General features: G+C 42.5%; 2 protein-coding genes and 1 long non-coding RNA gene across 4 annotated transcripts; all 3 read right to left on the bottom strand.

Annotated features, from left to right (window-relative positions):
* Positions 1-698: 698 nt before the first annotated feature.
* On the bottom strand, positions 699-5,611 carry otpa (orthopedia homeobox a). The gene is made up of 4 exons (XM_056432898.1): positions 5,397-5,611; positions 4,616-4,879; positions 4,404-4,576; positions 699-1,971 (listed from the first exon to the last, which is right to left on the bottom strand). Exons 1-4 carry the CDS (start codon positions 5,431-5,433, stop codon positions 1,447-1,449), a joined length of 999 nt encoding a protein of 332 aa, XP_056288873.1. The 5' UTR covers positions 5,434-5,611; the 3' UTR covers positions 699-1,446.
* A 968-nt stretch (positions 5,612-6,579) lies between these two features.
* On the bottom strand, positions 6,580-8,379 carry LOC130205586 (uncharacterized). The gene is made up of 2 exons (XR_008833947.1): positions 8,015-8,379; positions 6,580-6,854 (listed from the first exon to the last, which is right to left on the bottom strand). It is a non-coding gene; the product is annotated as an uncharacterized LOC130205586 (long non-coding RNA).
* A 1,521-nt stretch (positions 8,380-9,900) lies between these two features.
* On the bottom strand, positions 9,901-20,544 carry tbca (tubulin cofactor a). 2 transcript variants are annotated; one of them, XM_056432938.1, is made up of 5 exons: positions 20,433-20,544; positions 14,846-14,951; positions 12,016-12,102; positions 10,613-10,719; positions 9,901-10,220 (listed from the first exon to the last, which is right to left on the bottom strand). In XM_056432938.1, the coding sequence occupies exons 1-4, from the start codon at positions 20,483-20,485 to the stop codon at positions 10,639-10,641; spliced, it is 327 nt and encodes a 108-aa protein (XP_056288913.1). In that variant the 5' UTR covers positions 20,486-20,544; the 3' UTR covers positions 9,901-10,220; positions 10,613-10,638. The 2 variants fall into 2 exon arrangements, with proteins under 2 accessions (XP_056288913.1, XP_056288912.1); XM_056432937.1 differs by having other exon boundaries at positions 9,901-10,719.
* Between the last annotated feature and the right edge of the window lie 4,062 nt (positions 20,545-24,606).

The raw sequence follows: 24,606 nt of genomic DNA, 5'->3' as shown, positions 1-24,606 counted from the left end.
AAATCTTTTTTTACTTGGTCTGAGGAAATATGAAAATTTTATGAGATAGGATTTTAGAGTTTTCTTAAGCTGTAAGCCATAATCAGCAATATTAAAAGAATAAAAGGCTTGCAATATTTCAGTTGATTTGTAATGAATCCAGAATGCATGACATTTTTGTTTTTTTAATTGCATTACAGAAAATAAAGAACTTCATCACAATATTCTAATTTTCTGAGACAGTCCTGTATATATATAAAAAATGTAAATCATACTCCTTGAATTTAAATTGGAAATCTGCAAATGATAAGTTTTCAGATAAATGTATAATGGAGTAAAAGAAAAAGTACACTATTTCCTTCAGAAATAAATATATATTGTTCAAATGTCACTTCTTTTTTTAGCTTAAATGAGTTACTTGTGAGCTTTGACACGTATTTCCACCTTCTCCTCTTCTTCATGTCTTCTCTGACTGATGATGAGGTTAAATACATTTTTAAAAACTTTACATTTCCTAGCAAAGTCTGCACTTACTTTCTTTCTGACCTTTTTAACTGATTCAACAACAAAAGTGGGTTGATTCGTGATGTGACGTAATTGAAAATGATTTTTATTTGATCATTTACATTTAATTGATATAAACATGTCCATGAAACAAAAATGGTTCAAACATTTAAGAAAGTCATAACTTCATAATAAGCACAGACATACTGGTTTTTTTCTGGAAACAGAAGTTATCACAAACCGACCAAATGGGAACAAGAGTGCTTCCGCTACACAAAACATCCTATATAACAGATTATAGTTAAGTCAGTTTCCATGTCTTAATTTATAGTATTTCCCGTGTTTGTTTTTTTGTTTTTTTTGCCTCGGACAGCACATGCAGTCAAGTCCTCTTCCGTGATGTCCTGATTCCGAGGGGAATCTTTCTTCCTTTAAACCTCCAGGTGTCTGAAGGTCCAACATCCCTCCTCCCGGCGTTTAGAGGCGCGTGCTGTGCAGCAGGTGGGAAATAAAAAGGCATCACAACCAAGTTTTTATTTTATTTCAAAGTATCCCCAGAATTTGTCTTCAAAAGAAAAAAACAGTCAGACACCAAGCAAATGTCTCACTGAAAGAACCAGAGGGCCGCATGTGCCGAACAAATGAATAAATACAGGAACAAATAAGTTAATTTTAATAGATAAATAAATAGTTGCCACGTGGCTACATGCGAAATAATAAGTTATATCTTAGAACAGAACCCGTCCGATGCTCGATGGATCCATCTCCTCTTGTTTGTGATTTGTGGAGGAAAAATAAATAAGATGTGCTCTGAGATTTCATATTTGATCAAATATCCTGGTTGTATTTCTCCCGGCGCGCCGTTCGGATGGATGTGGATGCAGAAGAAGAACTAAATGCAGAAGATCTCGGCGGAGAAGAAAAAAAACATCTGTGCGCGCGCGCGCGCGCGGCCCCTGGTCACTAGGTGAAGCTCATGGACACTGTGTGCTCCAGCGCTTTGCGGCGCAGCGACGCGATGCTTGTCCCTCTCCACACCTCACTCTCCGGGGAGCTGCACAGCTGCGGCGAGTGGGTCATGTTGGTGGGGCCCGAGAGGGACGCGGGCACCATCCCGGGGAAAGTGGGCTGGTAGAGGTGCGACTGGAGCCCGGAGCCGTTCGACATGTTGGACAGACCCATGGAGTTGTGCGGCTGCCCGGCGCCGAGGCTGCACTGGGACAGCGACTGCGCCATGGCCTGCTGGCGGCCCAGAGACGGCGGCAGCTGCAGCTGAGACACACCGGGCATCCCCGCCGTGGCCCAGCGGGTGTCGTTGGCGTGGAAGGAGCACAGGCTGTCGCCCATGGCCACGGCCGCCGCCGCCGCCGCGGACGGGAACTGAGACAGGCCGTGGTGGTGCGTGGGCAGCAGGGTGCCCGGAGACCGGAAGACGTTGGAGGTCTTCTTGCGCTTCTTCCACTTGGCGCGTCGGTTCTGAAACCAGACCTGCAAGCAGCGGGGGGGCGGGGGGGGGGGAGAGAGAGAGAGGCGGGGATGAGTTATAGGAGCAGCCGTGGGGTGATGGCACCTCGGCGGGGTCATGTTGTCACGAGTGCACATAAAACACCGATGGTGACATCGGTCTGTGGTGATGATGATGATGATGATGATGACGATGATGATGATGTGAACCACTGGCGATAAATCTGCTGCTGATTTATTTTTGTTTGTTCTTATCAACTTGTAACACTCATTTACATTGTTATCATGTAGTATCACATTAATACAAATAAATTAATAAATACATTTATGACATCTGCCTCTCGGGACTAGATGAGAAATAGCCTCTTGGCTATACCTCTGGCACATTTACAGAATCCCGTATCAAATAAACCAAAGGGAAAACATTTTTTAAAAAAATAATAAAACCATGGATTATATTTGGATTAATTTCGTTATCTCGACAGGTTCAAGAAGCTTCCGCCTCTCTGAGGTCACATCATTTTTTATATGTTTTTTTTCTTCTGATTTTCCCTCAATAAGTTGACATTTTCATTTTTCACTTTTATGTGTAATTATTTCGATTTTGATACATGTGTAAATTAAGTTTGGGGCTTTATTTTTTTTAACACAATAATTTGAGCCCACATTACTGCTTCTTTTTGAGTCATTGAACACAACGCAGTCATGATAATCAAGACACCGGTATTACTGTGACAAACACACTGCGTTATGTGTGTGTGTGTGTGTGTGTGTGTGTGTGTGTGTGTGTGTGTGTGTGTGTGTGTGTGTGTGTGTGTGTGTGTGTGTGTGTGTGTGTGTGTGGGGGGGGGGTCATTGAGCTCTATGTACGTTTGGTAGTAAGCGCGCGCGTCTTTATGATTAATGTGAAGATTTGCTTGAGAAAGTGAGGCCTGGTAATAAGACCGGGAGGATCTCACTTCCCCCGGTTCCTCTCCACGTAGCCAGCCGTGAAATCCGGCCTGAAATGCATTACACTTCAAGAGAAAGAAAACGCCATTTCTCATTGCATTGAAAAAAAAAAAGAAGAAGAAGAAGAGAGAGTGATCATCCCTCCGCGCGAGATCTGGACTTCCTTCTTATTCTCATTCCATTCCTATTATATAGAAATATAAACCCATGCAATAATAATAATGTTAATGGCTATTGGAGTTTTATTTCAGAGTTTCACGTTTGCTAATGTTGTGGATATTTTATCTGAAGACGATAGAAGTCACCGAGGGCATCACAAACACACACACACACACACACACACACACACACACACAGTGAAGTAAATTGAGCTCCATTGTACAAGGTTCACGTCGGAGCAGAGGGTTTTAGCTGAAGTAATTAAGATGGAAACATAATTCAGATCAGTGTCAGATCATGTTTACCTGAGATGAACGCAGACGAGCCAATAGTGAATAAAGTCACCGGAAATAAGTTATATAGTGATATTATATAATAAGCGTGTACATTTTTTTGTGTTTTTGTTTTTTAAAGAGGAAATCTCGTGAAGTGCAGAGGACGACGACCGGATGTGTTGTTAATTAATTAACGATCTGATCTCAGGCGGTAATAACTGTCATGTGTGTGCGTGTGTGTGTGTGTGTGTGTGTGTGTGTGTGTGTGTGTGTGTGTGTGTGTGTGTGTGTGTGTGTGTGTGTGTTAATCTGCAAGTTTGAATCTCAAGTCACTGTCATGCCCTTGGGCAAGGCTCTCTCACTCTCACACACACACACATTTTAAAAAAGCATGACTTCAATAACAACCATGCTGTTGTAGTTTTCGTTTTTTGGTGAGTACAATTGTGAAATATAATGTGTCTGTTGTATATTAATATTTTTGTGTTTTATGTTGTAGGCTAGAATATTATTCAGTGTCACTGCTAATTGGAGAAGATAAATACACGTAAAGTTAAAATAACTTAAATTAAGACAACATATGTTATTTTAGGCTACCTAAATTACAATACAATACTTTTAGTTCCTCCAGTAATAAAATCATAACACCGACGGCTGAAATCAGAACATTTAATTATACAGCCATTAAAAATAATTTTAATGTCAGATTCTTTTTTTTAAAGCAAATTTACTTTGATTATTTATGAGAAATTCCTCATTTTAGAGGGTGCATTTTTTTTAAATGTAAAACAATTATTTAAACAAATGTACAAATGCTCATTAAGTGAACCCAATAAGACATAAAATAAAATAAATTAAAAAGTCGTTCGGAGGGATTTCATTTATATATTTCCGACAATAAAGCAGGTTTAAAAAATATATGTTTGTGTCTTTAATACGCGGATATATTCTGACCTCCGGCGTGTCTCGTGCATTTGATGCTGCTTTATGATTATAATATATATGTTTGAGTCCCCGTGACTTCCTCTCTGCCTCCGCCGATGAAAACAGATCCATCCCGCCCGTCTGTACCTGCACGCGGGACTCCGTGAGGCCGATCCGCAGCGCGAGCTCCTCCCGCATGAAGATGTCCGGGTAGTGCGTCTTGGCGAAGCTCCTCTCCAGCTCGTTGAGCTGCGCCGGCGTGAAGCGGGTCCGGTGCCGCTTCTGTTTCTGGCTCTGACTCTGGCTCTGGCTCTGGCTCCCTCCTCCGGACTGGTTGTTGTTGTTATTGTTGCTGCTGCTGTTGTTGTTGTTGCTGTTATTGTTCTGCTTCTCCTGCTCTTTGCTGTTCACCTGCACCGCGTTGGATCCTCCACCACCTCCTCCACCTCCACCTCCTCCGCCGCCGCTGATGTCGTCGCCCGGGAGCATCGTGGCTCCTTCCACGCCGTCCGAGCCCGGGCCGAGCTCCCCCCCGGAGTGCCCGGGGTCAGGCCCTCCTCCGCCGAGCCGGCACTTCAGAGCCTCCCGGTGGCCCAGCAGCTCCGCGGCCGCGTCCTTCATCCCTGCGCAACACAAAACACACCGGGTGAGATTTTTTGCAATTTTTTAAATTTTATTTAACACATTTTCTCTGGGAGGAAAAAAATAAACACACGGTTAGAACAATACACTTCTCATGCAACACGTTATTATTTGCTGCAATAGAAGAAGAAAAAGGATGCGCATACATGAATAAACAAGCTTTTAAAACACATGGTGCAGAAATGTGAAAACACAGCAATCAGCGCCTGCAGCTCTTTGAGAGAGACAACCACAGCATGCGCATTACAGTCTGCTCCTTAAATACTCTTAATTAAATTCGATTACACAGATATCTTAGGAAATTGTTAAATCAAATTACGCGGTAATATAATAATAATAATTACTTTTCCAATGAATTAAGCGAGTTTGGCTCACTTCGGTCACATTAAGAGGGAATAGGGAGCAAATTGACAACATTCAGAGCTTGATTTAGGATTTTAAAAAGTGCCTCCAGCTTACAGTAGAGTTGAAGACCGGAGTTTGGTGATGATAACTCACCGAGGCGAGCATCCAGGAGGTCGGCATGAGATAGCATTGCGCACCGCTCCAGCGCGAAAGTGCTATTCCCAGCTAAAAAAAATATATCTCTAGGACTTTAACCTATTTAAGAAATATATATAGACTAAATGAAAGCAAATTCGGGTTGTGGTTAAAAGGGAGGTCCGTTGCATTATAATGTAGTTTAGAGAAATGGGGAGGCGCTTAACAGCGGAATGAACCCATGAGCTTCTCCAAACGAGAGCCAATCAGAGATGAAGCCTGCGGTATGTCAGCTTTAGACCCCCAGCACCACCTCCTCCTCCTCCATCCTCCTCCTCCTCCATCCTCTCACATGCACAAGTTCATTCCTCCTCATTCCTGTAATTGGCTTTGATTTCTCCTCCAAATTACATCCAATAAAATAACCTGATTTAATATCATGTGTGAGAGCTTTCGACCCGTTCAAGAAATTGTTGGATCACCACAATGTTTGTTTAATTGTGCATGCTGCTCTGTTTTTGTCTTCTTTTTAAAATTTATTTATATAAAAATAATGACAGTACACGAATATATGTGTTTATTTATAGATGAGGATGAAGGCTGCATTGAGATGCACCTTGAATATGAATTTGAGTTTATAATGTGATATTTTGGTCTCCTTGATGATATTGTCGACCTCTTCAAAGACACTGAACGCCTCTTGGAGACCAAGTGAACCTCCTCTAATATTTCCCAGTCAGCCAAACAACAAACTTTATATAATTCTAACCAGGCTCTCATTTTCAAGGCCATTAGGCTTTTATGTAATTAGTGCAGCCGAATCTATAAACGCCTTTATTCCACATATCGGATCAGTGTTATTAGTGGTGATTTACTAGTATTTAGGCACGACTGTCAAGAAGGGAGGGACTTGGTATAAATGATGTGTGAGCGAATTAATTCGGCGGAAAGTGGAGGGAGTTCAACACGAGCCTTGAATGCTTGGAGAGACCCGAATTTGCAACACGAGGAGGAGGCCTTTAAATCTAAATGATTTATTCTCAATGAGAACAGAGGAAAAAAAGTAAAGAGATCCTTTTATCACTGAATAAACCGCCATTAGACTCAATTAGCACACACACATCCACGCGCACACACACAGCCTGCCTAAATATTTAAGGACACAAGTAAATCAGACACGCTTCAGGCAGATGTCGGGACGTTTTGTGAGCGAGCAGGTTTTTATTTATTATGTGCCAGAAAGAAAAAAAAGTGTTACAAAAGAGGCGTCCGAGCGTGAAGAAGCTTCTTCTTCTTCTTTTTTCTTTTTCTACTTCATAGAGGCGTCCGTCGCCTCCGCGCTCGTCTTTTATTTGTCTGCAATCTGGTGGCACGAGGGGACAGACCGGGAGGGGACGGACCGAGCGCGAGGCGTGTTGCGTGGGGGAGAAGAGCCGCTTCCTCGGAGGAGATGATGTGCCGATGGTCGGCGTCTTTCTGCCAAAAAAGGAGGAGGAGGAGAAGAAGAAGATGATGTGCATTTTGGAGATATTTCTCTCTATTATTTATTTTTTTAGAAGCTTGACTTTAAGGTGGATTTAAGGCTCCAACAAAGCGTTGATTTGTCTAAATATTTCATTTTTTAAGGACATATTAACATAATTATAAATACGTTATTTTATGCTATTCGTGTTCATAATCCGGTGCAAAATGTGGTTTTTATGTGTTTATTCTCGCGGCTGAAAGCCTATAAAGGATCATTTAAAGTCGTCCCAACGCGGGATGATGGACTGCGCGCTTCACTTTACGAGCCTCCGACAGCTCAGCGCTTTTATGGCTGCGTGTGCAAACACAAGTGCGCGAGTCCTCTTGTGGCGGCGGCTCATATTTAACCCCAAAAGAGACAGAGGGTGGTGGGGGGAAGACAAATACATAAATATACGATGATATTTAGTTTGATATTTACAAGCCGAGAAAAAAGCTGCACTATAATTATGTTTTCATGGTAAAGTGTCCCCCCCCCCCCAAAACCCCCCAAAACAAATCAACACTTTATTTTGCTTGCTGCTGCCTGTTATGCAATTTATTTAGTTGAATTGAATCTTGCAATATTTCGTGCTTTATTCAAACGTGCTGGATAATACAGAAATACTAGTAATCAATGCATCGGAGACGTAAACACAAGTTGGTGTTATTGTTATTATATTTGGAATGTGACCCAATTTGGAAGTTGTTGATCCTAGATGCAATGTATTTAGTTCGACTAATTCAAAGGCCTCATTTCACTTAATACTGTCAATAGATTGTGCGTGTGTGTGTGTGCGTGTGTCTGTTCGTGTGTGTGTGTGTGTGTTGAAGGTCCTGGTTCTGCTGACTTGCCGAGGCTGTAATTAGGGTAAACAAGGAGCACCGCGCCGTTCGCTACATCTCTCCACTAACGCGCTGACATCCATCTCATCCATGACATAAATAAAAATAGACAAACAAATTCGCCCCCTGCAAGTTAATGCGGTGCATCTGTGCGGAAAGTAGACGCTTTCACGCGCCGCGGAGATGAAGAGTGACTCTTAATAAAGGGTGGGAAACAACAACATACGAGTGTGATACTGTAATGTGAATGACGCATCAAGGTTGAAGCCTCGGAGGCTTTCTTGTACCTCCAGATTTACGTGTTTGACGCACAAGCATCAGGCGGGGCTCGAACCTGTGACCTCTTGGTTTACACTGCAGGCCCGGCTGATTCTATTTTCTTCCTCTCCTTCTTCTTTCCTCCCCTCTGCAGTCCGTATTCGCTCAATTAGAGATTTCTGAGGAGAAAAGAAAACAATCGATCCTCCATCTGCACGCGGCCCAGTTTAACACAGCGAGAGGCACGCGTCGTGCAGCCGACGCGGCGACAAGTCACGGCGCGGAGGGATCACGCAGGAGCAGCCGAACTACTCACTCTCCGCGGAGGAGAGAAGAGGGAGAGCATCTGAAGACAAACTTTAACGTGCACAAACTTCAGCGGCAGAAAAGGACAATGTTGTCACACGCGCGCGCGGTGAAACGCATCCGTCCTTTTACTTCTGCCGCTTCCGCGTTGCTTCTATTGAGATGACTGGAGGCGGCAACGCGCCGCTTACACGTCATGCATACGGCTCGTGTCGTCAATATTCCGCGTATAAAGCCTATATTTAATATCAATATACTCTTAACATATTGCTATGATCTTGTGACTATTTTCGGATTACTAGTATACTGAATTAGTGTGTTAATTAATACCATATGCTCATAATGTATGAGAATATTCATCTGGAAAGTAGCCTTTTAAAAAGTACATTATTTTAACAATTTTCCCACTGTATTTTGGAGTAAAAGTACCATAACATGACTTAAGTAAAGCCCACTGTATCACCATTACGTGTACAGCAGTTGAGCTCATGCAGGCCCACACTCGTGTGATATCGTCTCATTATTCTCTCTCACTGTGAGATTGGAAGTGTCAGGTCAGCTCAGAGGTTAGACACAGGCCAAATCCTCCATTTAGTGCTCATTGTATAAGCCCACAGTTGGTTTCTCTGATCATTCAGAGCAGACGAGCCCAACGGTCTTAAAGCAGCGTGTTTTTAGTCACACAGCACCACTAAATGAGATAATGTGTGAGTAATAGTTACTTAATTTAAGTAGCATTTCAAAGTACTTGCACTTTCCCTTTTTTTAATGCTTCTAGTCCACGTTTCAGATTGAGATAATTGTGCTTTTTAACTATTCATTTATCTGACAGAGACTAAAGATTTTTAAAGAAACATCAGTTTATAAAACAAGATGCACTTAAGCACCCTCCAAATAAACATTGAAATACTTCTTATTCACGTATTAGCAGCCTAATAAAAAAATCTAATTGCGCAATAAATATAACTGGCTGGGAAAAAAAGGGATTCGCGAGAGCTTTTATTTTGGTAGCGTACGTTAAATGTTGAGTATACTTCCGACATGGGCTGCACCGTGTTACCCAGCAGCCACTGCAGCCGCAGCCTGCACGGGGTCCTCGTGGTCACACCGACCCGGATGTAGCGCCCCGCCGTCGCATGTCATGCCTCAATTAGCGCCGCTGCCCCCCCCCCCCCCCCTCTGGACGGTCTCGATTAGGCCGTGATTTATCCGAAAGAAATATAATTATACCTGCAAATAAAATAATCAGCATTGAAGAGCGATTTCCTTAACGAGACGGAGCGGGGTGGATGTCACGGAGTGGCGGCGCCTCATTAGGGCGCTAATGAGACTTTGGGGGTGATCCCGATAATTATCAGAAATCTGTAAAATAAGGATCAAGTCAAATGTAACCTTAATTTGTCTGGCAATTGAGTTCATTTATTAGTATGACTATTTAGGAAGGACTCCGCCTGAAGGAAAAGGGGTCGTTATGTTAAGGCCATTTGGGGATAATAGATGAAACTGCACGTTTTATCATTCCTCTTTTAAACCGACCCCCCCTCCCCCTCCAAAAGTAATTCCTCTTTATTGCAGCTTCCATATCATATAACAACACACTGCAATTAACTCCATCAGTTAAGTGCTCAAAGCATCAGTTTATTAAATCCATTACAGAGAGAAAGAAAATTACATCCAACAACTTTGATAATTATCCCAAAAGAAATAAACAATCGTTCAAAGTTTCACAAATATGATTATTTTGTGTTTTATGTAACTTAAGGTTGAATATATCTGTGTTTTGGACACACAACACAAGTTAGAAAGGAAACGTCTTATTTTTTCTCCTGACATTTCAGAAACATTGATCTAAATAATGCAGTCGTGAAGCTTTAGTTAAATATTCTCGGACGCGTCGTCAGCCAATAAACGTCCTGCAGCCGTCAGCCCCTTTGATAAACATATAAAAAGAATGCAAAATATAATTCAGAAAAGTATGAATGTAAACGGTCACGTCATGGATTAGTGTTCCACCAGGGTCAAACCCACACCATTAGAAGTGATGGTCAGAAAAGACACACATTTGCGTGTGTATTACATTTTTGTCTTTTGAAATCTAGATTGGGCATCGGTAACAACAACAACAATGTACTCCTCTGCTGTGAATGTTTTACGCCTGTGGGATTATTTTTCTTTGCACACAGGAGGAGCGTGATCAGACGTGGTGGCACGTTAACGGTAAACAGGAGAAAATAATCACATCGAGAACGGATTCGCCCTCGGCGGTTTGCAAACAGGGCCTGACGAAAGGAATGAACATTTAAGAAGCAAGTGAATCTCACAGTGAGAACAGAAAACAGATCAGGAATCATCCTTCAAGCTTCACAGACTCCAACATTTTTCGAGCCTCTTTGTACTCCTCCAATTCGCCCAAATCCTCTTCGGCTTCCTGGAAAGACACAACACACACACACACTGAGTTTTATTTCCATTTTAGAACAACGTCGCCATCTCCTGCACACAAGAGAGGAATTACGGCTACTTAAGAACTACGCCGCAACTTTTTCCTTTTGAACCAAAAGTGGCGTCGTGGTGAAAAACTTAAATCCCGAGGTCACATTTCAGTCAGTGTCACGTGACGGAGATCAAACGTTTAGCAGTTACGGGGCGTCCGTGCCTTTAAAATAGAGTTCCTGCGGCGGTCACCGGAAAAAACGACAGCGTTGCTAACGAGCTGCGATGAGCGTGTGCATATGTGCACGTCTGTCTGGAGGAGGAGGAGGGGGAGGGGAGGATGCTAATTCCAGGTCAGCTCTCACACCGCCAGCCGCCCGACTGCTGCTCCGCTTTAATTGAGATGACACCGAGACACGCACGCTTACGTGTGCGTCATCAACCCGAGCCCCGAAGGGAAGAGACGCGCGCTGGGCGCCGTCACGCCGAAACGCCGTCAGTTGGTGCAACGTGTGACACGTGAACGTAAATCGTGTGTGAAATAAAGTTTTCCCGACTGTCTTTATCCGCTAATATTCAGTAAAATATACAATCGGGACGTGGGCATTAAAGCTTTTCGAGTCGCCGATCTCTACCGCTAATGCACAGCGGTTCAGTTCCACTACGATGCCTTCAGGCTCTGTCCAGTGAAAAGGAGTACTCTCATGATGTGTCCACATGTACAATGTAGTTGTTGGTTGTCTCAAGGTGCGTTCACACCAAAAGCGAAGCGATTTTTCGCTTCGCCCAAAACGCGAGAGTTCACTCGCTCGACCGTTCGCCGTGTTCTCGCCATGAGCGTCGAGACGCTCCACGAGGGGCGGGGCTTATCTCCGCGTCTCGTCTCCGTAAATTTTTTCGCTTTTGGTGTGAACGCACCTTTAGAAGGTAACAGGTCGCATTAAAACACAATAAAATGACGGCTGTGTCTGCGTCAACTTGTTTGGAGAACTTCTGCCTCTGAAAGGACAAAACACTATAAATGGATGCAGCTTTAATTTATGTAAATGAGTCAAATATTGATCACTGTCCACTTTCACCTAGCAACAAAAACATCCGTGGGTCAAGTGCCGTTCCAGATCAGATTTGGTTACTCAAGCACTAAAAAAGGTGCCTGGCTGGACGACGAGGTGAGGAACATATTTGGTGCTCCGCCACAGTGACTGTCTCCGTCGTCTCCCGAACGCAAACGGCCCGAAGGCGTCCGGAGACTCAGCGACACGGATTTGTCCCGCCGGGGAGGTTCACTTACGAGTAACTGGGCCAGGTCTTGGTGGGCGACGGTCAGACGTCGGTGGCAGTCCGGGACCATCATGTGGGCCTCCTGCAGAACCTCGATCTGAAACCACACAGAGGGATCGGTTCAATGAGACCGTCGTCACAAACACGAGCATAAAGCGAAATGGGCGTATGCCGCGGTTAACGTTTTAGAATGAGCTGGCGGTATGAAATATGTTATTGAGTTATCGATCGCGCCGCGAGGAGGTCCTGGGGGGGGGGGGGGGGAGACACCGCCCTGATCCGACTGACACACCTGGATGAATTAAGAAAACCGGCAGAGCCGAGGGCACCGTGATCAGGCGTGAAGCGGTATTACTACGCCTGGAGTGAAACTGTGTTGGGGGGGGGGGGGGGGGGGCTTTCACAGCCACGGTTGGTGTGGAATTCCCCCAGCTGGCACCCTGAAAGAGCAGAGAGGGGTTGGCTAACGCCGTCACTCACTGACAGATGCTGCCTCGCCTCGCCTCTGTCGAGTCACACGTGTCCATTACACGGCCGCGCACACAAACAGGCAGTCGGATGAACTCGTCCGCGGAGGGCCGGGCCGAAAGACGACCATCGGAGCCGGGCCGTCCGTCCCGATACGGTGTTGAAAGCGAGAGAAAGGTCGCGGCGCCCTCGGCGTGCGGTGGAATGATCCCATCAGGGCGGGATGACGGCGACGCTTACGGCGCATCGATTCCATTAAAACAAAAACCTCTAATCCATCCCGCCGCAGACCTCTCATCTCAAACCATAATCCATCTGGCCTCCCAATCTCTCCCGTTTAACGCCGGCTGCTGCCGCTCGGCGAACGAACAAACAAAATGACACAAAAAAAACACGGAATTTTAATGTTGCCGGGTAAACATCATCAGAAGCGCCGCCGGCCGGCTCCACCGGGGCGGGAAGATCCAAAATCAACTGGGAACCAGTACCCAACGGAGCGGGCCCGACACATTTAGCAACGTCGACATACTCGGCCGTTTTCAAGGTCACCGGGTTTCAGATTTAATCTTTCGTTCCTCTTTTTATAGATGAATTCATAAACAATGTCGACCATCTGGGCTCGACTACAAAAAGCTGTCGGAGCCTCAACATCGACAGCGAGCAGCTGTGGACGGTTAATCTGCCCCAAAGCGACGGACAGACAGAACCTGAAGAACTGGATCTTTACCAGTCAGATGTGTGAGCATGAACTGACTCCCTCCTCAGCGATTGTGTAAATAATTATTGTTTTTACGTCTGTTTTTTATTTTTTTAATGATTTTATGAAGTGTTTTATCGTAACCTGTAAGTTTATTGCTTTTTTATTATGTTAATGTGTTCACCTCATTCTCCTTTAGTGAAGGCTGTAACATCTGGCCACAGGGACCAAAGCTGAAATTTAGCCTTAGCTAACGTTAACACATTTACCCATGGGTTGATTAATGTGTATGGTCCCTTTTCAAATAAAAATACAACAAAAATATTTAAAAAAACATATTGCCGTTTAATATTCTTATTAATTGCAATTTTTCGTTCTGTATTCCGGGTTTAAAGTTATGAAAGAAACGCGTCGTCGTGTAAAGACGCACAGGTGAAGTCAGTGTTGAAGATGAAGACATGAAGCAAGTTCTCAAACCCTCAGCTGCTCTTCAGGTGCACACGATGAAGGATGGAGGGCGGCAGCACGGCGAGAGGAGGGACACTAAATCACCGGCATGTCGGTAATTATCAAACTCTTCTAAAGTAACATGATATAATTACATCTGCATCAAGCAAATTACCAAATCACTAATGGTTCCCCTCTCAAAACCTAATTCTTCATTATCACTGTGGACCGACCTCATTACGCCAAAGAAGAGAGAATCCACTTCCCCAACTAGAGAGAAAAACCTCTTCACTTACCGGCTGAGAGCGCGGGAGAAAACCCACGATGTGGAAATGGAGCACGGGGAGGTTTTGGAGTCGTCGTGCGGTAGCGGCACGAGAGCCGCGGGTTAAACTACAGAGTTTAACGTCAACCGTCACAGTGCGGAATAAAGTTTTCACCGACGATCGCCATCCGCCGATATTCAGTCGAATGTGAGACGGCGCGTCGGGTATTTCTGCGTTTCGTACGGAGGTTCGGTCTGGTGACACGATGATGTGTTCAGGCTCTGGTCGGTGAAAAGGAGCACCGGGAGTTCATGTCATCTCGTAAAATGTAGTTTTGGTGAGAAACTAGATTACACAGGGTTCTTACACATTTTGACCAGTGGATTTCCAGGACTTTAAACCAAATTTCCACGACCAAACTGAAATCTCGGTATAAACACGAACAATTTATAACATGTTGCGTATTGAGAGCGTACACCGGCTTGTATTTTGAGCGTCTTTCTTTAAAAAACTAATTATTTCACTCGGCGTAAATGATGTGATTATAACAACATTTCCATGACTTTTCCAAAACTTTTATGACTTACGTTTTTTCCATGACTTTTCCAGGCCTGGAAATGACCATTTTAAAATCCCATAAATTTTCCAGGTTTTCCATGACCGTACGAACCCCGATACATCCGGTTGTTTTTAAGAAGTTTACACAGCATCATGAATAGATATTAAAGATGAAGAATGAGCCGTTTACACTAAGCTCGAAGCAGCCGATAAAACATTAAAACTACTGATGACAAGATCGGTTTTAATACGGTTACCGACTTCATAGCGGTTGAAATTATTTTTGGGACGGTTGCAAATGTTTCCCCGTCTGGATCCTCGTCGTCCAGCTGCGTCAACGACCAGGGATCTCGAAAAGTTCGATTATTTTCGTTCCGATCGCACGGCATCAGAGGCCCACGCACCTGCTTCCGGAGGACGTACTCGTCTTCTTTCTCCACCCTCATGCGCTCGACCTTCTCCTCCTGCTGCGTCGCCTGGGTCATGTAGCAAAGCTTCTCCTTCGCCAGCCTGCCGGACGGGAAGAGAGGAGCAGACGGTGCACAGTTAAAAAGTGTCGCTGTCCCGTTAGATAGGAAGCGGAAACGCACGGCGGGCGATATCGGCCGGATCGGGATTTTAAAAAAGAAGGTTTTTATACAGGGTTCTTACACATTTTGACCGATGGATTTCCAGGACTTTAAACCAAATTTCCACGACCAAACTCAAATCTCGGTATAAACATGAACAATTTAGAAAATTGTGCGTATTGAGAGCGTACGCCGGCTTATATTTTGAGCGTCTTTCTTTAAAAAAAACATATTAATTATTTCACACTTGCCGTGAATGAACACGTGATTATAACAAAATCCATGACTTTTCCTAAACTTTTATGATTTCAGTTTTTTCCAGGATTGGAAATGACCATTTTAAAATTCCAGGACTTTTCCAGGTTTTCCATGACCGCACGAACCCCGATTATAAAAAGTCGGGCTGCGATGGTCACCTTCGACAGAGCTCACCCATCCTCATTCTCCCCAACGTCCCTCTGACCGAGGGGGGGGGGGGGGGGGTCATCTCCCGAGATACACGCCTCGACAACAACCCTAAACACACCGCATGCAGTAGAGTCGGATACGATTTTAAAAATAGCAAATCGCTCTCGTTCATTTATCGTAGACATCTCCAGAGGCAATTAAAGATTCTCGGTAAATGTCGTGCCATCAACTTTAATCAATCATTATTTGGTTATGCCTTTGTTTAAACACATTCTAAAAAGGTGAGACTCTGCAGTGACGCGGTTCACTTCATAAATCATAAATTATTGATAACATACGTCTTTCGTCATCATTCGGGCCGCACGGCAAATTGAATTCTGATTGAATTAATCGTTACCAATTAATTATTCAAATGAGAGAATTTCGAGTGTCACACAGAAACTTTGACTGAAGTTGCGCGTCGGCATCGTTACGCGTCGAGTAAACGGGCAACAAGACTAATAAAAAGGCTTTTGACGCGATATCCTCCCCGAGCTTCTCCGACTCCTCGATTCACCTCCAGCACACAGATCCTTTTAGAGATTAATTGATCATCAATTTAGTCCCTAATTTGCACCGAGTCAGGTGGTAAAACAGCCTCTTTTCCTTGATTGTTAGTGAAAATGGGCTCGAGTGCATTGATACATTTTGATTATTTATCAATTACGGGCCAAATGGAAGTAAATCTATTAAACAGATTCCGACCCTGATTGGCATAATGGAGTTTGAAAATATCGCTATTGATAATGATTCACAACTAATAGTCTCTTTCCGGCGGCGGCGGCCCGTCGCAGTGACAACACAGATTACATTTTTCATAAAAATGGGCTGCGTGAGCGTAAGTGAGTGATCCTTCATTAATCAGGAACATCATCGGAGGACCTTCCCTCCACGATGCGCCGCTCCTCGCTTCGCCGAGGATGCCGACGGCGCTCCGTCATATTCTAACATCGATTACTCATTCTGATCCGGTTCCATCAAGAAGCTTTTTAATAAAAAAAACAGCCACCATATGCAATAGCTGCGTGATGCAGAGTGAGCGATGTCAGCCGCTCGGAGTCAAAGGAGGTGGCGGAGAAGAAGGGGAAAGACGGAGGAAGGAAGGCTGGAATAATTTGAATAAAACTGAAGGACAGTCTAATAACAAAATGTCCATTCCTCCCGTTTTCCGAGGCCTGATGTTAATTTCTTATTTCTACTCAGACTTGGAGCGCGGCGTGAATGAGGGGTGGGGTCGGCGGCTGGTTTTTAAATAGACCTGCCACCTCGGGCTTAATGGAAAAGGCAGCTCGCTGGAAAATAGAAAAAGAGGAGAAAAAAAAGGGAATTAGAGCCAGCCGACACATTCGGACCGCCTCCTCTAGCACTGTATTTTTGAGCCGCGGTTGTAGTCTGTGCCGGCACCGGAATGACAAAGGCAAATTACTGTTGTCATTTTATTAAGGGCATCCGCCTCGCTGGGGCAGAAAAGGCACTGACTGGAATGTGCGGGAAAAAGCAACTGGAAATAGGGTCCCGGATAAAGGAGCAGGCAGGTTCCCTCGAAACTGTGATGTATGAAAAGGGGAGGAGGGAAGAGGGAGAGGCAAGGGAAGAGGAGAGACGAAGGAGAGGAGAAAGAGGGATATTATGAAGAGACAGAAAGCAGTGACAGGGTTCTTACACATTTTGACCAGGACTTTTCCAGGACTTTAAACCAGATTTCCACGACCAAACTGAAATCTCGGTATAAACATGAACAATTTAGAACATGTTGCGGATCGAGAGCGTACGCCGGCTTGTATTTTGAGCGTCTTTCTTTAAAAAAAACATATTAATTATTTCAAACTCGGCGTAAATGATGCGATCATAACACATTTCCATGACTTTTCCAAAACTTTTATGATTTACGTTTTTTCCATGACTTTTCCAGGCCTGGAAATGACCATTTTAAAATTCCATGACCTTTCCAGGTTTTCCATGACCGTACGAACCCTGAATGACATTTTGACCCCAGCAATTAAAACCTCCAGAAAATTATTATAATTAATATTGTTTCCCAAGTTTAAGTGTGAGGTACTTTATGTTTGTTTGTTGACTACCTAAATAGCCCTTTAAATATATAAAAAAGTTGATATTTCTTATATGTTTGACAGTGAAAAACAGCCTGGGGTCAAATTGACCCCAAAGAACACCGACATTAAACATTGAACGGGGTCAAATTGACCCTAAAGGTACCAGGAGGGTTAAAGCTCCATGTCAAGATGGTACCTCTCTGGCCAACAGAGGTGTAATATCTGTCGTATCCGATCGGACACTCAACCTCAAAAACATCGGACAGGTCGTTCGGGGAAACACGGCTTGATGAGGAGCACCGTCGTCCTGTTGTTTTCCCTCCACTGGACACATTATCCGCTGTGGGAAAATCCAGCCATCACCACCACCTCGGGGAGCCCGTTAGTAATCAGGCCCTCATCAAAACACAATCGATAGCACATTACACGACCACCGCTGACGGGGGGGAATTAGAAGTCTGCCCGATCGACGGAAAAAACTTCGAGCCTATGATGAGGACATTATGCAACGCATTTAGCTCAGAGGATGACGAGCCGTCTCAGGCCGCGCGCGCACGGCTACGTTTCCATTTTTAAAACGCACGTCCTTCCCTACGTTAACATCTGGCGTCCGCACTTAGTCCAGAAACCGCGGCGCATTTAAAGAACGGTGGCGTGGACAAAAGCAAAACTACACCGTTTATTCAACATGTAAACAGAATTAAAGGCGTCGCTGACTTTGTCGTCTTTAGTTTTAGCTGCTGTGCAGTTAAATTCATCCTTTTATAATTCTGCTACTTTCTACATGCAGAGGATAAAAGCCGCTATTGGACATTTGCAGTCCCGGTTTTTGGCTTTGTTCTGCACGACTATTGAAGAATTCACAAAAAACTGGAAACAAACCAAAGCAGAGATGTTCTCCAGTACAACAGGGACCTCCATGAGAGCTACCAGCGTGAGAACGGTCAACAACGAAAACAAGTGAGACACGCGTGTTGATAACATTCTGTTTGAAAATAAACGATCCTTCATGACATTTGAGCATTTTAATAGAAATAAATAGAAATTCATAACTCTTTTGTCCTGTAAAGGTGCGTTCACACCAAAAGCGAAACTATTTTTTCGTACGACCGAATCCCAAGAGAAGTCAACGTACAGACGCGATATTTTCCCGGGCGGTAGTGGTGAGCTATTCTGGTGGATGAAGGAGATGATAACGGTCTTTACGGAGACGAGACACGGAGATAAGCCCCGCCCCTCACGGAGCGTCTCGACGCTCATGGCGAGTGAACTCACGCGTTTTGGGCGACGCGAAAAATAGTTTCGCTTTTGGTGTGAACGCACCTTTAGAGTTGATTTTGTCAGACACACAATTAAGACAGAAAAATTCTTAGGCTACTTTCATCTTCAGCTCGAAAAAGATGCAAAACAGTGAAGAGGCAGTGGGTCAGAACATGGATTACATTTCTGCCATAATCTTTCTCTAGGAAAATAATATATCTGGGGAAATAACTGTTATTGAATCACTTGATTCCTGTGGATGAATATGATGAATCACTAGAGCTGAAGGAAAGTCAATAAATGACCAATTAATTAATTTGGAAATACTTTGAAAAACACAAGAATAATTTCACATTTCATTGATTTGAAACCGAAGTAACGAATATGCAGATTAATACAATTTGACTTGCAGTCATTCAGTGTTTGTTTAACCAAAATCCCAAAAGAACTATTTAACTCGACTGGTAATTTTATTAATCTAATATCTTCCTACTTGCTGCTACGAAAATAATAGTACAAGCTTTGGTGTGTTACGAGTAATGATCAACACAGGATCTGTAGATAGATAAACATTACAACGACCTAGATGAGTTTGATTGGGTGATATATAACCTCTGGTTACCTAAGGGTATACAAATATCAAATAAATCATTTCTTTGACCAGAGAAAGTTAGATGAATAGGAAAAGTAATATTAAATACAGGGTTGGTACACATGTTGACCAATGGAATTCCAGAACTTTTCCATGACTTTAAACCAAATTTCCATGACCAAACTGTAATCTCAGTGTGTACGTGAACTTTTTGAAATGTAATATTGAAACAATGAGAATTACAAAGCATACAATATACCTTAAATGAAACAAATGAATGAGACAATAGTTTGATTAAAAGAATAAACATTACTATACATGTTTATTCTTAGAAACACATATAAATGATTATTCTTTCAATCAAACTATTATCCTTTATGTGCAAATCCATCTGTTTGGACTTGGCGTACGCCGGCTTATAATTTGAGTCTTCCTTTCAAAAACATATGAATTATTTTAAACTCGACGTGAATGAGAATGTGAATATAACAAATTTCCATGACTTTTCCAAAACTTGTGATTTAAGTATTTACCATGACTTTTCCAGGCCTGGAAATGACCATTTTAAAATTCGATGACTTTTCCAGGTTTTCCATGACCGTACGAACCCTGACTTTTCAGTCATTGACCAGATACTCAATATCAAAAGCCTCACACACTGATGTGAACACAAGAGATTTGTCAAGATGATTTGTTCGTGCAGATCCATTATGGATCAGAATTGCATGTTTTGGTGCAGCAGGTCGCGATGCTGCGTCATAACGGTGCAGCTATTTCCTACATCGTCACACGTGTCCAGTCAGCTCAGACCTGGGGGGAAGTTATGCGTTATGGAGATTAAAACAATAACAGAACACGACGACGGTTTCCCAACCAGAGGGCTCGAAAGCCCCGGGGTAGAGTTGAAGAGCAGCCGGACAGACGCTCCTCCACGCGCGGTCCAACGTGGAGCTAGCTTGTCTTCCCCGGCTAAGCTAGTTAGCTTGCTACAACTGGCGTATGTACGTGTTTAGCTTCTTTTTTTTGGTACACGTTAAATGGTCAAACTGAAACCAAAAGACCACCATACCTTCTCACGATGCCGGTTTTGATCTTAATCTGTCGTATTCTTGGATCTGCCATGGCTGTAGATTGTAGATGGAACGAGCGGTCTGTATTTGACTGGCTGGAAGGCAGGGATGACGAGCCGATGGCAGATACATCGAACTCCAGGAGCGGATGATTGTCGAGTGGGTCGATCACGATGACGGTCCCAGTATCTTTTTTTTTTAGATTCAATTTATATTTTAGAAAGAATACATAATATAATATAATATATAAAATAAGAACTGCCGACATTTATTTAATAATAACAATCATTCTATTATTAATAATAATAATAATAATAATAATAATAACACCCTTTTATTTTATTTATTAAAATTGAAATTGAAATGATTTAAACCAGATTGTAAACATCTGCACGGAGATCAGAGGGTATAGCAGATATGAGGGGACTATTCTGTGACATTTGGTGATGATTTGGTGAAGCCTCGATGATCACCAACGTTAATCACAGAGTTCCCCAAGGTTTTGTGCTTGAACCAATTTTATTTACCATATATATGCTTCCTTTGGGCCATATTATCAGGAAACACTCCATAAACCTTCATTGATGATACTCAATTATATCAATCGATCAAACCAGAGGAGACCAACCAGCTCGCTAAACTTCAAGCATGTCTTAAAGACATAAAAACATGGATGACCTGCAACTTCCTAATATTATACTCAGACAAAAAAGTTGAATCTATCTATCTATCCATCTATCTATCCATCTATCTATCTATCTTTCTATCTTTCTATCTATCTATCATGTGTTTCACTGTTTACTTAATGGTTCAATTAAAGAATAATTAGATTAATTATTCAGCAGAATGGCCTTTCAACATGCAGTAAAATAACACACTTAGGTATCAACCCATAAGAATCCCGCTCTAAATCTTTCTGTGCATTTAATTGTGTCTTCTAACATTTAGTGTCAGTGAGCATTAAACTCTACAGACACATATTCAACGCTGTGTGTAAGTTAAAGTTTTATAAGCCCTTCTCTTTATTTACACAGTATATCACTTAAGCTAAACAATTGACATGGCTTATAAAGCTGTTACAAAGACAGCACATTAAATATCATTTGAATCTTTGTCCATCTGATATTGATTTGTGTGATCTATGAAAAATAATCAATTTCATAGTTTTCTTCAAGGCTGAGTGTGTCAAAAGCATATATATATATATATATATATATATAAATAACAATCCAGTCTTCAGCATGCCAATTTCATTCTAAGTTTATCTTACTCAACTACATTTCTGCACATTATGGTGCAACAGCTTGAACTCTAACAGTAGAAAACTTATATACAGATGTTACAAAGACACCTTTAATGTCTTCATTTATCATCACAACTGATCATAATAACAGCTTGACAGAGGGAATACATTTACACTTTTTGCTTCTGCAAATAAATCCACAACACAATCTGTCTCCTTAAAAAAAGTTGTTAAAGAATTTGCCGTATTATTGACATAAGTTGGCTTTGTGGTTTTCGTGTTTCTTCCTCTGTCGAAAAAGCAAAATACTTCATCATGTCATAATGATAAACATGAAAAAGATTTGAGTGCTCGAGTGATGCCAAAAATTAAGAGTTAAAACAGTGTATGACATGCTGGTGTATACTCCAACCGAAACAGCTTTATGTGCATCTAAAGACACAAAGTCAGCATTATATTGGTGGTGATATTATTTGAAATACAATCCATCCTTAATACAACATAACTGTCTTTTTAGATCTTTTCTTACATACCGAAACTCAAATTGATAACATATACTGCACATATTGCTCAACACAGAGATCAACCAGCACAAAGAGGGGTTAAATTACAGAAACATGCAGGACCAGGATTGGAATCAGTTGCTATTAATTTATATTAAACCAAGACTAAATAGGTTAACACAAGAGGGGAGAAACCCGTTCATTCTCTCTGCAACCGGAACGATCTCATGGTGCTAGATGAGATTTACTATGCATTATGCACAGCGTTATTAAAAAGAATATATATATTAATCCAAAAGGTGTAAACTTGTCTAATATTTATATATATATATAAATTTACATGTGTATATATGTATATATATAAATACATATATACATATAACTATATATATACATATAAATATATATATATATAATTTATTTTTAAAAAGAAAATATATTAATCCAAAAGGTGTGAGCTTGTCTAATATTTATATAACTATCTATATGTATGTGTGTATATATATACATATCAATAAATAATATTATTTATTTAAAATATTTATAAATATATAAACATATATATAATATATATGATATATGTAATATATATAATATTATATATAATAATATGTATTAATTACAAAATGAAATATATATGTGTGTGTGTGTGTGTGTGTGTGTGTGTGTGTGTGTGTGTGTGTGTGTGTGTGTGTGTTTCTCCCCCAGTCGGATACAACATGGGGCAGGTTTCTGGGTTTCTGCGGGTGCGCGCGTGCCTCCTTCAGGCCTGCGTGCACGGGAGCAACGAGCACGAGACAAAAACCAATACCGACTGAAGCTGGTGTGATTGCATCTGAGAGGTGGGAAAACCCCGAGCTCTTTACCCCCAGGCCCCCCTGCAGCTCCACGGACGTTGATTATTGGTATTTTCCGAGTTTTCCAAACTAATAAGTGGCACTATCAAGCATTTGGAAGCGCCGCGAGACTACAGACGGGCTGCTCGGCTTAATTGATATTGAGCGAGGCGCTGGTATAGCGCGCGCGGGGCCGCTGCTGGGTAATTTGCAGTTTAATCAGCGTTGGTAATGAGAGCCGCTGATTAGCGCGGGGTGGAAATAAAAGAGAGTTACAAGGAACGTCTGTCAGAGTCCGGTGATAATTCACGACTAATTGTAATGATTAGAGCAAACTGGATGACTTTGGAGTTTTCTAATGCGCCGCGTGCCTGTGTGTGATGTGTGTGTGTGTGTGTGTGTGTGTGTGTGAGTGTACTTGTAGTCTTGTTTTTGTCTGAGCGTGCATGTGTGTGCACGTGTACTTGCAGTATTTCTATTGTATATGAGCGTGCATGTGTGTGCACGTGTACTTGGAGTCTATATGTTATACATGAGTGTGTATGTGTGTGTGTGTGCGTGCGTGTACTTGGGGTCTTTATGTTGTATATGAGCGTGCACGTGTGTGTACACGTGCACTTGCAGTTATATATATGAGCGTGCAGGTGTATAGATGTGTGTGTATGTGTGTGTGTATGTGCAAATGCAAGGTAGTTATATCCCTAAAAAATCAGATTTTGGCAATTTTCTCCATCAGAAATAGGGTAAGGCATCTGCACACCGAGAGATGGAGAGGGAGGGAGAGAGAGAGAACCAGGCTGAATCACATAGATTTGATTATCAAACCAAAGCTAATTTATAACTGAGAGGAGGAGGGAGGGAGGAGGAGAGGAGGAGAGGAGGAGAGGAGGAGGAGGGGCGGGGGGGAGGAAATCGTTGATGGACTCTGCAGCAGTGAGAGCGAGATGTATTCCTCGAGACGTGCTCGGCCACTGCTGGAATAGCAAATGAGAAATTAGTGAGAAATGTGTGTATGAACGCCGACGGTCAATTAGTGGAAGGCGAGAGGAAGAAGAGGGGAGGAGGAGGAGGAAGAGGAGGCGAGAATATCAGCTGGTACTCTCACCCACACACACACACACACACACACACACTCACACACGCCTTCTGTCTTCCTTCTCTCAGAAGCTTCATGTGATTTCCTCTGAACTATAATACAAAATGGGGGAATAACATCTCTGACTGATGAGAGAATCAGAGAAGTGTTTTATGATTGGCTCGATTTCCTGGACCAATCACAGCCCTTTAAAGAGTCAGTTCACTCAACTTAAACCATAAATGAAAAACACTTAACTGCAGATATAGTTTGTATTTACTCTGACAAAATAAAGCACTGAACATTTATCATGGATATGTTTTTCTTTTATTCCAAACGTCACCGTGAACAGTTTTCATATTCTTCTAGTTCAGTTATGGACATTGGTTCTTATTAAAAGTTTATTGTGGCTCAAGTTGTTTTTTTGTGTGAAATATGTCGCACACACACACCTGGATCCAGAATCATCAGTAAAACAGTTTAACCCTTGTGTTGCCTTCGGGTCAATTTGACCCG

The sequence above is a fragment of the Pseudoliparis swirei genome, chromosome 15 (genome assembly GCF_029220125.1).
Source record: "Pseudoliparis swirei isolate HS2019 ecotype Mariana Trench chromosome 15, NWPU_hadal_v1, whole genome shotgun sequence".
In the NCBI taxonomy this organism is placed as follows: Eukaryota; Metazoa; Chordata; class Actinopteri; order Perciformes; family Liparidae; genus Pseudoliparis; species Pseudoliparis swirei.
The sequence above is the reverse complement of the archived record's forward strand: the minus strand, read 5'-3'. Positions and strand labels throughout refer to the sequence as shown.

Bases quoted from the DNA above. Each gene is read 5' to 3' on its own strand.
- tbca (XM_056432937.1), bottom strand. From the start codon at position 20,485: ATGGCAGATCCAAGAATACGACAGATTAAGATCAAAACCGGCATCGTG. The intron at 14,952-20,432 runs GTATGGTGGTCT...CCCGTCCGGCAG, and splicing joins AAAACCGGCATCGTGAGAAG to GCTGGCGAAGGAGAAGCTTT. The intron at 12,103-14,845 runs GTGCGTGGGCCT...GTGTGGTTTCAG, and splicing joins AGTACGTCCTCCGGAAGCAG to ATCGAGGTTCTGCAGGAGGC.
- otpa (XM_056432898.1), bottom strand. From the start codon at position 5,433: ATGCTATCTCATGCCGACCTCCTGGATGCTCGCCTCG. The intron at 4,577-4,615 runs GCAGCAGCAACA...AGTCCGGAGGAG, and splicing joins TAACAGCAACAACAACAACA to GGAGCCAGAGCCAGAGCCAG. The intron at 1,972-4,403 runs GTACAGACGGGC...CGCTGCTTGCAG, and splicing joins TCACGGAGTCCCGCGTGCAG to GTCTGGTTTCAGAACCGACG.